This window comes from Cheilinus undulatus, linkage group 21, assembly GCF_018320785.1.
Source record: "Cheilinus undulatus linkage group 21, ASM1832078v1, whole genome shotgun sequence".
In the NCBI taxonomy this organism is placed as follows: Eukaryota; Metazoa; Chordata; class Actinopteri; order Labriformes; family Labridae; genus Cheilinus; species Cheilinus undulatus.
This window is the reverse complement of record NC_054885.1, coordinates 40,267,551-40,282,414: the sequence shown is the minus strand read 5'-3', so window position 1 is coordinate 40,282,414 and position 14,864 is coordinate 40,267,551. Positions and strand designations below refer to the sequence as shown.

At 39.2% G+C, this 14,864-nt stretch overlaps 1 protein-coding gene across 2 annotated transcripts in view; it reads right to left on the bottom strand.

Annotated features, from left to right (window-relative positions):
- LOC121529615 (Na(+)/H(+) exchange regulatory cofactor NHE-RF1-like) overlaps nucleotides 1-14,864 on the bottom strand; it is a 67,347-nt gene that overhangs the window by 20,799 nt on the left and 31,684 nt on the right. For both annotated transcript variants that reach the window (XM_041817557.1, XM_041817558.1), the window contains exon 3: nucleotides 1,659-1,829. In XM_041817557.1, coding sequence (XP_041673491.1) covers nucleotides 1,659-1,829 — 171 coding nt within the window. The remainder of the gene's footprint in view (nucleotides 1-1,658; nucleotides 1,830-14,864) is intronic.

The following is a 14,864-nucleotide window of genomic DNA, read 5'->3' as shown; positions in this document are numbered from 1 at the left end:
AGACAACACCTGTACCCCTGGAGTAGACAACACCTGTACCCCTGGACTAGACAACACCTGTACCCCTGGAGTAGGCAACACCTGTACCCCTGGACTAGACAACACCTGTACCCCTGGACTAGACAACACCTGTACCCCTGGAGTAGACAACACCTGTACCCCTGGAGTAGACAACACCTGTACCCCTGGAGTAGACAACACCTGTACCCCTGTAGTAGACAACACCTGTACCCCTGGACTAGACAACACCTGTACCCCTGGAGTAGACAACACCTGTACCCCTGGAGTAGACAATACCTGTACACCTGGAGTAGACAACACCTGTACCCCTGGACTAGACAACACCTGTACCCCTGGAGTAGACAACACCTGTACCCCTGTAGAAGACATGCCAACACCTGAACCCCTGTAGTAGACAACACCTGTACCATTGTAGTAGACAACACCTGTACCACTGTAGTAGAAAACACCTGTACCCCTGTAGTAGACAACACCTGTACCCCTGTAGTAGACATGCCAACACCTGTACCCCTGTAGTAGACATGCCAACACCTGTACCCCTGTAGTAGACAACACCTGTACCCCTGTAGTAGACAACACCTGTACCCCTGGAGTAGACAACACCTGTACCCCTGTAGTAGACAACACCTGTACCCCTGTAGTAGACAACACCTGTACCCCTGTAGTAGACAACACCTGTACCCCTGGAGTAGACAACACCTGTACCCCTGGAGTAGACAACACCTGTACCCCTGTAGCAGACAACACCTGTACCACTGTAGTAGACAACACCTGTACGCCTGTAGAAGACATGCCAACACCTGTACCACTGTAGTAGACAACACCTGTACCCCTGTAGTAGACATGCCAACACCTGTACCCCTGTAGTAGACAACACCTGTACCCCTGGAATAGACAACACCTGTACCCCTGTAGTAGACATGCCAACACCTGTACCACTGTAGTAGACAACACCTGTACCCCTGGAATAGACAACACCTGTACCCCTGTAGTAGACATGCCAACACCTGTACTCCTGTAGTAGACATGCCAACACCTGTACCCCTGTAGTAGACAACACCTGTACCCCTGTAGTAGACAACACCTGTACCCCTGTAGTAGACAACACCTGTACCCCTGTAGTAGACAACACCTGTACCACTGTAGTAGACAACACCTGTACCCCTGTAGTAGACATGCCAACACCTGTACCCCTGTAGTAGACATGCCAGTGATTGGTGGGATTATCTTATCAAACAGATAATAAGAACCAATGAAGGCCAGTTAGCCACCAGCTGAGAAGCTCCTGGTGCCTTTTAACAGCTTTTCTCCTTTATGTTGGCATAAACATTAAAGTGCATGGTGATGAACAACTGAGTTTTTAAATGTTTAGGAGTACTGGTTTGATTAGAATGACAACTGAGGTTCTAGACTGGCCTGCATGCAAAAGGTAAGAATGGAATATTTTCTAAACTTATAGGATGACATCATCTTCCTAAAGCCTATTAAATGATTAAAAGAATGACATCCTCTTTAAAGACAAGGATGGAATGTAGATGTAATTTTTGAATATTCAAACATTCTCAGAAATGTTTGCTCTGACTAGAATAATCCTGATGTTTAGATGATGTCACTCCGTCTCTGACAGTCTGCTTTACCTGAACTATCCTGTCTTTGGGCTGCAGGCCGGCCTGCTCTGCTGGAGAGTCTTCATCCACGGCCCGGATGTACTGACCCGGCCGCGCCCGCTCGCTGTGCAGGTTGAAGCCATACCCGTTAGACCCTCGCTGGATGACACAGAGACGAGGCCGCAGCTCGCTGCTCTCCTCCTGTGAGAGGAAAGAGGAGAGAGGGACTGTTATGAAGGTTATATTACATGAATCTCAAACAGAAGCGTCAGCTGTGAAATACCTCCACCATGAGCTCAGGGAGAACCAGAGGAACAAAGATGACAGAGAGCTCCTGAGAGTCGTTAACCATGAATATAAAGCCCAGGTTGAACATGCAGGCTGCATGCTGATATGCTGTGTTCTGTGTTTTTGACAATCTCAAAGTTTTTTTGAGAGTCCACGTGACTCCGAGCTGCTCGCCAGGAAGGAAGAGGGTCTCAGGCATGTGATTGGAGCTCTGCAGGCTGGGAGGATTTATTTGGAGAATTTAGGGAGGGGGTTAACGGCCTTGTCGGCTTGAGGAAGGGGCGAGTTCCAGTTCCAGACCCTGAGGAGGACAATGGGAGCTGGGCGTTTACCTCTGACCGACTCTAGGGCTGGGTGATATGGACCAAAATCCTTTCTACATGTTTTTAGCTCAAACGGGTTACACAGTATCTAGGTACTTTTTCCTGTAAAGAAGTAAGAAATGGTGACCCCAGAAACGTATCTGCTAAATGATTTTGTAAATATAAGCACAATCAGCAAAATCCAATATTTGTGCACCACTACTGACCTATCTTTAAAACTGGATCTATTGCCCAGCCCCAGTCCAGACCCTGAGGAGGACAATGGGACTGGGCGTTTACCTCTGACCCCCCCCCCCGCTCACCCTCTCTCTCACACCAGGATGGCAGGAAGAGTTAGAGCCATATTGTCATCCAGGAAAAAACTCCAGCTCCTACTGTGAACCTCCCTTCCTCTGTGTGGATGAAGCTCTTTCTTTATTTAGCGTTGGTGTCTCGGTCATCAGTAAAACATGAGGACGGGATCAAGTCCAGGAGAGACAGCGGCGGTCAGAGTCATCTCTGTCATTGTGACCTGAAACTCCCTCGACATCAGAGCGCCAGCGAGACCCCGCCCTCTGAACGCCAAACTCTCTAAACAATAAAAACTATAAATAAATGAGAGCGTTAGTCACTCTGTGAGGGAGGCTGATTGATTAAAGCAGAAATAAAGCAGTGACTGAGGCAGCTCTTACTCAACATTTTCTCTAGTGTTGACTGGTCGCCACTTCATCGGGTTATGTAAGACCATTGTTCTGAGCTAACACTCATCGACAACGCTCCCTCCTCCAACCAGGAGTCTGTGTTTTTCTCACAAAAACACCTGAAAGTTTCCTGACATCTCTGGTGTCTTTCCAGGGAGGAAGGACTGAAAACAGAAACATGTTATCAGAAAAAAAGCATAAAATAATGAATCCAGTGTCCACTAGAGGATTTGTCATGCAGTGAGTCAACCCCTAGGTTAGCACAGGGGGGCTCCAGGTTAAACAGTCTGATTAACCTGTTTACAACCTGGTCTCTGTATCTCATTTCTCTTTTCATGACTACTGTAAGGGCTACTTCTCAACCCAGCTAAGATGTTCACTACTTACACAAGGCCTGAACAGCATGCCATCATTAGATATCGCTTATGACTGATCCTGAACACATGCCTTTCTCTGTTCCGCTCTCACAGCCCTAACTGTTTAATTCATCAGTCAGCAAATACATTTCATTAGGTCTCGATTGTGTCTTTAAAGATGTACATGCTAATGCAACAATAATTCAACGCTAATGCAACAAAAATGCAACGCTAATTAAACGCTAATGACACGCTAATGCAACGCTAAGGCAACCCTAAGGCAACGCTAATGCAATGCTAATGCACGCTAATGCAACAATAATGAAACCCTAATGCAACAATAATGCAATGCTAATTCAATGCTAATGCAACAATAATGCAACACTAATGAAACCCTAATGCAACAATAAAGCTACAATAATGCAATGATAATGCACGCTAATGCATCAATAATGCAACAATAATGCAATGATAATTTAACACTAATGCAACAATAATGCAACAATAATGAAACCCTAATGCAACAATAAAGCTACAATAATGCAACAATAATGAAACCCTAATGCAACAATAATGCAATGCTAATTCAATGCTAATGCAACAATAATGCAACACTAATGAAACCCTAATGCAACAATAAAGCAACAATAATGCAATGATAATGCAACACAAAAACAACAATAATGCAACAATAATGCAACACTAATGAAACCCTAATGCAACAATAAAGCTACAATAATGCAATGATAATGCACGCTAATGCATCAATAATGCAACAATAATGCAATGATAATTTAACACTAATGCAACAATAATGCAACAATAATGAAACCCTAATGCAACAATAAAGCATTAATAATGCAATGATAATGCACGCTAATGCAACAATAATGCAACACTGATGCATCAATAATGCAACAATAATGCAATGATAATTTAACACTAATGCAACAATAATGCAACAATAATGAAACCCTAATGCAACAATAAAGCATTAATAATGCAATGATAATGCAAGCTAACGCAACAATAATGCAACACTGATGCATCAATAATGCAACAATAATGCAATGATAATTTAACACTAATGCAACAAAAATGCAACAATAATGAAACCCTAATGCAACAATAAAGCATTAATAATGCAATGATAATGCACGCTAATGCAACAATAATGAAACAATAATGCAACACTGATGCATCAATAATGCAACAATAATGCAACACTAATGAAACCCTAATGCAACAATAAAGCAACAATAATGCAACAATAATGCAACACTAATGCAACAATAATGCAACAATAATGAAACAATAATGAAACAATAATGCAACACTAATACAACAATAATGCAACAATAATGAAACAATAATGCAACACTAATACAACAATAATGAAACAATAATGCAACACTAATACAACAATAATGCAACAATAATGAAACAATAATGCAACACTAATACAACAATAATGAAACAATAATGAAACAATAATGCAACACTAATACAACAATAATGCAACAATAATGAAACAATAATGCAACACTAATACAACAATAATGAAACAATAATGAAACAATAATGCAACACTAATACAACAATAATGCAACAATAATGAAACAATAATGCAACACTAATACAACAATAATGAAACAATAATGAAACAATAATGCAACACTAATACAACAATAATGAAACAATAATGCAACACTAATACAACAATAATGAAACAATAATGAAACAATAATGCAACACTAATACAACAATAATGCAACAATAATGAAACCCTAATGCAACAATAAAGCATTAATAATGCAATGATAATGCAAGCTAACGCAACAATAATGCAACACTGATGCATCAATAATGCAACAATAATGCAATGATAATTTAACACTAATGCAACAAAAATGCAACAATAATGAAACCCTAATGCAACAATAAAGCATTAATAATGCAATGATAATGCACGCTAATGCAACAATAATGAAACAATAATGCAACACTGATGCATCAATAATGCAACAATAATGCAACACTAATGAAACCCTAATGCAACAATAAAGCAACAATAATGCAACAATAATGCAACACTAATGCAACACTAATACAACAATAATGCAACACTAATGCAACACTAATACAACAATAATGCAACAATAATGCAACACTAATACAACAATAATGAAACAATAATGCAACACTAATCCAACAATAATGCAACACTAATGCAACAATAATGAAACAATAATGCAACACTAATACAACAATAATGCAACAATAATGCAACACTAATACAACAATAATGCAACACTAATGCAACAATAATGAAACACTAATACAACACTAATGCAACACCAATACAACAATAATGCAACACTAATACAACAATAATGCAACACTAATTCAACAATAATGCAACAATAATGCAACATTAATACAACAATAATGCAACACTAATGCAACAATAATGAAACACTAATACAACACTAATACAACAATAATGCAACACTAATTCAACAATAATGCAACAATAATGCAACACTAATACAACAATAATGCAACACTAATGCAACAATAATGCAACAATAATGCAACAATAATGAAACAATAATGCAACACCAATACAACAATAATGAAACAATAATGCAACACCAATACAACAATAATGCAACAATAATGCAACAATAATGAAACAATAATGCAACACCAATACAACAATAATGAAACAATAATGCAACACCAATACAACAATAATGCAACAATAATGCAACACTAATACAACAATAATGCAACAATAATGCAACACCAATACAACAATAATGCAACAATAATGAAACACTAATACAACACTAATACAACAATAATGCAACACTAATTCAACAATAATGCAACAATAATGCAACACTAATACAACAATAATGCAACAATAATGCAACACTAATACAACAATAATGCAACAATAATGCAACACCAATACAACAATAATGCAACACTAATTCAACAATAATGCAACACTAATTCAACAATAATGCAACAATAATGCAACACTAATACAACAATAATGAAACAATAATGCAACACTAATACAACAATAATGCAACAATAATGCAACACTAATACAACAATAATGCAACAATAATGCAACACCAATACAACAATAATGCAACAATAATGCAACACTAATACAACAATAATGCAACACTAATGCAACAATAATGCAACACTAATACAACAATAATGCAACAATAATGCAACACTAATACAACAATAATGCAACAATAATGCAACACCAATACAACAATAATGCAACACTAATTCAACAATAATGCAACACTAATTCAACAATAATGCAACAATAATGCAACACTAATGCAACAATAATGAAACAATAATGCAACACTAATACAACAATAATGCAACACTAATTCAACAATAATGCAACAATAATGCAACACTAATACAACAATAATGCAACAATAATGAAACAATAATGCAACACTAATTCAACAATAATGCAACAATAATGAAACAATAATGCAACACTAATTCAACAATAATGAAACAATAATGCAACACTAATTCAACAATAATGCAACAATAATGCAACACTAATACAACAATAATGCAACACTAATGCAACAATAATGCAACAATAATGCAACACTAATACAACACTAATACAACAATAATGCAACACTAATTCAACAATAATGAAACAATAATGCAACACTAATTCAACAATAATGCAACAATAATGCAACACTAATACAACAATAATGCAACACTAATTCAACAATAATGAAACAATAATGCAACACTAATTCAACAATAATGCAACAATAATGCAACACTAATACAACAATAATGCAACACTAATTCAACAATAATGCAACACTAATTCAACAATAATGCAACACTAATGCAACACTAATACAACAATAATGCAACACTAATTCAACAATAATGCAACAATAATGCAACACTAATACAACAACAATGCAACATTAATGCAATGAAAATTCAATGCTAATGCAACATAATGCAACACTAATGCAACAATAATTCAATGCTAAATGAAACAATAATGCAATGTTAATGCAATGCCAATGCAACACTGATGCAATGCTAAGTTAATGCTAATGCAACACTAATGCAATGCTAATGCAACGCTTATGCTACAATAATGCAATGCTAATTAATTGCTAATGCAACACTAATGCAGCATATTGCAATGCTAATTCAATGCTAACGCAATGCTAATGCAGCATAATGCAACGCTAATTCAATGCTAATGCAACAATAATGCAGCATATTGCAATGCTAATTCAATGCTAATGTAACGCTAATGCAATGCTAAGTTTCCTGTAAGTTTACCTGCAGACCAAAGACTACTTCACAGCTCTGCACAAAAAACAACACCTCTAAAATGACCTTAGTGTGTCGTTTGCAATCACCTATACCTGAATGCTCTATGAAGGTCAGGAAGTGGAGGACAGTCATTAGGAATGCATGGTAACAGAGGAAAGTTAGTACTTCAGAGCTCTAAATGGATCTGTAAGCTGTTACTATCATCAGAAAATTACTACATACATTGAATACCATCCCTACACTATATATTAAAAAAAGTGATTTTTACCACAGCTTGAGTGATTTACCTGAAGAGGAGGCAATAAAGATCACAAACGACACCCGATAGATCATTCATTGACTTATATGCAGCAACCCATGCATGGAGCTCTGATTGGTGGCTTGTTCTGCAGAGACAAAGAAGCTGAAGGTGCTGAGATCATCAGAGATGCAGATTGGTCAACTTCATGCTTGAATGATAAGAGCTCTACAGCCACTCTCAGATAACCGTGTCTGATTACACAAAGACACTTGTCTTTGATTGCATGCCTTCTACCTGCTAAATGTCCAATCAAAACTCCTTGATGAGACCTGAAGATGCCAAAGATGCTAATGCTAATCTTGGCAGGAGAATTTCTAGACTATTCTTTTATTTTAGAAAAAATCTTGCATGCATCATCAGAGCCTGTATGGAGAACATTTGGATGGACATTTTTAGACAAAGAGTCGTTAAAACTAAGATACTCATTGACCCAGAAGCCCTCGTAGCACTTCACACAACAGTGTGAAAAGAAAACTCTCTTCCTCATTGGTTTAAACAGAAGGAAAATCACAGGGGTCCTTATAATGGCATGCACTTTAAAATAATCTACTGGTTAAGAGAGTCAGTGAATGATTTCATACCTTAAACCTATTTAAAAGAAAATATTTATTAATCAGTCATAATATTAGCATTTAACCCTCGGATCCTGCTATGTACATTTTGAGGACATTCATCATATTTTTCATCATTATTTTGAGTTGACAGTCACATTTTTATACATTGAGGCATCAAATGTGGCAAAAGTTATTATCTTTCTTCATATCAAAAAAAAAAAAAAAATGTGTTGCCCATAGAACTCTACTGATGCCAAATAGTCCATCCATCCTTGTTTGTCCAAAATCTGGACAATAGACTTCCATTAAAACACGTTTTCTGACTGTGTGTCTATGGCACCAAAACAGCATACAGCAACCTTTTCTATGCAGTCAGTCGATCACCAGGGCTCTTAATTTCACCATTCCACAGTGATCCAGCAGATAGTGCCACCGACAATTCTAACACCTTCAGCAACACACATGCAGGATTTCTTCCACTAAACATCATCAGAATTGGATATGGATGTCTGAGAGTGGGCTACATGTGTAAGGAAAAGTTTGTGTGCTCCTACGTGTGTGCTTGGGTGTGAATCTACGTCTATGTTTACAGCCGGACATGCCGTAAGTGGAGTGTTTACAGTTGAAAATGCTACTTCCGAGTTCTGCAGTCTGGGACTAAGAAAGGGAGACATTTGGACCATTTCAACTTTGTCCTCACTTCATAGCAAGTGGATGGACATGCATGAGGATGCATGGGTCCTTTCGATCAATAGGAGAGAATATATCATATCTCAAACATGCAGTAAATTTATATATCCACATAATGAGCGTAATCGCGGTCACATTTTGGTTAGAGGTGGAAATGGGCGTGTTTGTGATTCATATCCTACATATTTCCTCTAATTCTTTATGCCTGTACATAAAATAAACCTAACATGAACAAATGCATTTGCTCTCATATGATTTGGTAGAGGAGGAGGCTGGAGAAAAGGAGGGTAAAACTGGAGTGTTTTTCGCTCTGATAGACTCATCTGTTTAGCGTGGACGCTATCTCACTGAATCACAGTCAGAGGCATAGTAGACAATAAGTGGCATAAAAAGGGTGTAACTTTATTTATTTGTTTATTTTAGTGGTCAGGGTTGAAGTTGTTAGAGAGATTTGAGTCAGTGAAAGTTAAAAAAAGAAAATTGAAAAAACAGTTTTCTGTATGTCCAGAATATGGACATACAAGGACAGATGGAGCTAAAATATGGAATTTGGCACTACAAAAAAAAATTTCACTGGATCAAAATCAATTTTACTACTCATCATTGACATGGCCCAGACTGTATTTGTTTGAAAAAAGCTTTTTTATCTAGAACATTTCATATGGGAATTATGGTGTTTTTGTGTTTTTTTACCATAAAAATACCAGTGACATGGTGTACATAACTGGCATAAAAAGGGTGTAACACTGAATTTTTTTTAGCAGTCAGGGTTGAAGTTGTTGAAGAGATTTGAAGCAGTGAAAGTAAAAAAAAAAAATGTTGAAAAATGATTATTTTATTAACACTTATGTGCATGTCCGATTTCTGGACATACTGGCCCCAGCCATGCTTAAAACCACAAGGGAGCGAGGGTTAAGACAGGCCCGGGGGCCACATGCGGCCCAGAACCAACCCCCAAGTGGCCCAGCCTGTCGTCATGCCAGAGATGCAGAGGACAACCTGTTTCATAAGTTCCCAAAGTATTTCAGACCGTGAATTCAACACTCTGCGTAGCCTAGCAACAGTCTACCCACAATGCACTGAGTATAAAACATGTCCTTTTCAACTGCAGCTACATCTGTGCAAATTTAGTTTTTATGCACTTTAAGATAAGTCTGGGTAGGATGTGACCAAAATTATTATTTACAGAATTTCATTTTATTTTTTAATTTTATATATTTAATTTTTATTCCAGTGGAAAAAACATTTATACTACCACAGGTTATGTTCAAAAACAGCTCTATTTTTGATGTGCTTTTGTCATGTTGGCAACTTTAAAAGGGAGAATATGAATAAAAATTGCAGATTTTTCATCAAAATGATCTGTATTGGTTCAAAATTTGACATTACCAGCTGCTTACTGGGCGCCGAACATGTCTGGCCCGGCTACATTTCTTGATTTTAAAATTTGCCTCAGTTGAATTTGTAATTGAATAGCCCTGATTTAAGTCTGAGACTGATTTCTGCTCCTTTCTGGTTCTTGTTCCCCGTCTTCAGGGTGGTAACCCATTACTTATCAACCTTGATTAATCATTTTATTTATTTGTATTAGTAATCATAAATTAATCATTCATATCTTTTAAAAACAAAGTGTTTTGTCCCTGAAATAACTGACACTGACTCCTAATGCCTGGTATTGGACATCCAGAAGCAGATGTAGCAACAAGGGTCACAGAAACATGCTCTCTGTCAGTCTCAGTGACATGTGGGGCTTTGGCTGATGTGAGGCATCCCTGCAGAGGGTGAGAGAGGGTGAGGGAGGTTGAGGGAGGGTGAGGGAGGGTGAGAGAGGTCCTGGCAGAGACAACAGAGGAGGGTTTGTGTCTTAGAGGAGCGGAGGGATGAAGAATCTCCATGCAGGGCTGAAATCTGAGGAATCTGCTGAACATGCACAAGCCAGGAGGAGAATGGAGGAGCAGCTAGTCATCAGCTGTGTGCTGTTGTCCCTGCAGTCCGCTCACATTACTCAGAATCTAAAAAATCTAACGTGAGATCACCACAGCAGAATGCAGCTGTCAGAGAGGGCATTTCAAATACAACTGCAGAACAATAATGAGGCATTCTCCACATCACGTCTTCACATATCATATCCACAGACGGAATCCAGAGCCCTGTATGAACCCAGGTTAATATGAACGACCACAGCGCAATTCAGACACTGTGCAGGAATTCAGCTGCAATTTTGATGATTGAAAACAAGAAAGAGCCAAATACTGGGCTCCTAGGACTACTACTTTAGAGACGGGTATCATTTTAGTGTTTTTAATCTTAGGAATCATGACAACCCTTGTGAGGATTACCAAAGAGGTCAGGCTGTTCTAACACAGACTCACAAACACAGTGTTGGTGTATCGTTCTCCATACTCAGTCCCAGAGTGGTCTTCAGTTTAAAGCGTTCCTCTTTAACCAGAGCGACAGTGTGAACTTGCTCTTTCTGTGACACAAACTTTCCTCTGAACAGGAAGTGTGAAACAGGAAGTGTTGACACATCTTCCTCCAATCTGCTTCCCTCCGTGCTGCCTCAACTTCCTGACATGAAAGAAAAATCAATACGCCAAAACTCGCCCAAACGTGAGCACAAAGGCACAGAGAGCACTCTGGGAAAAGGCTCTGTCATTAGAAAGCAGACCGCATAAATCCAGACTCACGAGGCGCCACGTATGAATCAAGGTTTGAAAAACACTGAATGAGCTGACACGTCAGGCAGATAGCTGCTAATACGTGCTAGCATGTAAATATGGTGACTGGCTGTGAAAGACGAGCTCAGACTTCCTGAGCGGTCTGTTAGTAGAATAAAGAGCACCATCAGATGGATGATTAGAGTGAAATTGACATGAGAAAACCTCTAAAAGGCTCTGACAGCACAAACACGGCCCAGAGGTGAAGTTCAGAGACTGAATGAGACAGCTAACAGCTCCAAACATCACTCACAATGACAGCCTGATAGAGACAAACTCCACTCTGACGTCTCCTCTGGTTACGATTCTTACAGCCGGTTAACGTCTCAGCAGAGTGGAAGATAGAGCACTAGTCATACCTCCACTGTTTTAAGCTTCACAGTGAACTGGGTTTTTATTCTGTAAATAAAAAGCAAATGTGTTTTTTTTTCTTTTTTGCAATAGCAGAACAACAAACTGTGACGAAGTTTCACTTTGACGTTCCAGATTCAAGCTGAAATTTAAAATTCCTTTTCTTGAAGTTATATTTAACACATCGTGTGTCTTCACCTTCACTAAAAGTCATTTTACCAACTGGATCTTAAATGCAAATAAAATAATTCAAAAAGCTGACATGGTATGACCTGATCAGTCTTCACCTGGGCTAACAGACTAACATTTGTGGTGAGGCCACGCCCCCATGTCAGCTACAGCCAATGGCATGCAGTCACATTCGGGTCTGGCTCCCAATCTTTGTTCCAGTTCATCCCAAAGGTGCTGGATGGGGTTGAGGTCAGGACTCATGTCTTTCTAGTCCTTCTCTGATCTCTGGGCCTCAGTCCTGCTGGAACAGAAAAGGGTCTTCCCCAAAATGTTGGAAGCATAGCATTGTCCAGAATGTCTTGGTCTGCTGAAGCATTAAGATCAGCCTTCTCTGGAGATAAGGGGTCTAGATCAGACCCTGAAAAACAGCCCTGTACCATCATCCCTCCACCAGAGTTCCCAGTCAAACAGGTAACATTCTCCCAGCATCCTCCAAACCCAGACTCACCCACCTGACTGTAAACAGAGATGATTGGTCACCCCACAGTCCAGTGTCGGTGTGGTTTACTCCTCTCCATCTGACACTTCGAATTGGACTTTGTGATGTGAGGCTTGCATGCAGCTGTTGCCATGGAAACCCATCCATGAAGCTCCTGCTGCAGTTTTAGAGTTTACATTAATGCCAGTGGAAGTTCAGAACTCTTCAGCAGAGACTTGGAGACTTTTACCCATGATGCTTAGCAGTCGTTGACCCCGCTCTGTGGTTTTACCTGGTCTTCTGCTTCGTGGCTGAGCTGCTGTTGTTCCTAAACTCTTCCACTCTCTAATAATATCACTGATAGTTGACAGTGGAATATCCAGCAGGGATGAAATTTCGTCAAAGGTGGCAAAAACTTTAATAGGTTCCAAATATCAGTGACTCCAAAACCGAACCAGAACTACGCTACTAGTCTTAAATACACATTACCCAGCATGCCTCACTGCATCGTCTCCAGCTCACCGTTTATCTGAACGTGTTGAGGAGCTCACAGGTCTCACACCCACAGCCTGATAAACCCTGTTAGAGAAATGTTTCTGGTTTTCCTCAGGAAGTGGAGATAACCAGCAGATAAGACCGCACAGGTTCACTCAGAGGGTTTAGAGAAGCCTCCTTCAGTCTGAAATAAAGCTGGATCCCTAAATCAGACGTATATATAATTATGTTTGGGGAAAGTCTCTGCTCTCTGGAACATAAGTGAATATTTTAAACTTAAATTAAAGCTTTGAGAACAGTGTTTCTGTCTGCCACAGATGTTTGAGGGGTTTCCTGTTCAGTCAAAAACATTTTCTGTGAAGGAAAAAATCCTTTATTTTGGAATAACAATCTACTTTGTTTTAAAGTCAGAAAAGCAATAGTGATAATAAGATACAGTAATATCAAAGAATCAGCTGAGCTTAAAGCTAAATGCTAATGTTAGCAGGCACATTAAAACAAAGCATTAAAGGTCACATATTATGTAAAATACATTTTTTTGGCTTGTAGCGCTGCATTATGTAATAATATAATACATTTTCAATTCATTCTGCTATAACGCCGCATTTTGTAAGCCACTAAGCGGTTAGGGTTAGGGCAAGGTAGTAGGGTAGGGCATACCTTGGAGGCCACATTAAGTCCTATGGTTAGGGTTATTACATAATGCGGCATTATTACATAATGTGGCTTTACAAGGCTAACAAAAATATGTGCCCTCAGCCTGTCCACAACCCCCCCAAGAATCAGAAAAATCCCCCCCTCTCTTTCTCCACCTTTCAGAAAATGTGTGCTGAAACAAGCTGTTCTCAGATTTTGCTCTCATGATGTCATGTGGGGAGTTAACCCCGCCCCCAGGTTCTGTCGGTCCTCCCTACTAGGAAGCAAGTTCCACACTCCTCTCCTGATCCCCCATTGGATCAGGACGGTCACATCCATCAAGCAACATCCATTTCCTGGGAGGGGCGGAGTCAGGGGAGGAGTCAGGGGAGGAGTCAGACAGCTCGTTAACATTTAAAACAGAGGGGGTTTTAGACATGCAGAAATCCAATACTGGAGTGTATTTTCTGCTCAACCTTCTCGGGCATGTTTTGGGGACCTCTGAGACCGATATTAACTTGATTTAAAGGGGTAAAATATGTGACCTTTATGTAAGAAGACAGAGGAAACCCAGCAGCTCTTTGTGCCTACTTACTCACACTATAAGCTCTCGATTGCCCTGCACCATGCTTAAACCTCTTTGTCATCAAAATCAGTGTGATAAAGGTCATTAATATCTGTACAAGTGTGCATAAACCTGTCCACCATGTCAGAGACAGAGATCTGATGGGATTAAATGTCAACATTACTTTAATATCTCTGCAGAAAAAGAGCAGGGAAGCACCAGGTCCTGGTCTTTAGCTTCCAGGTAGCCACAGGTGAGAC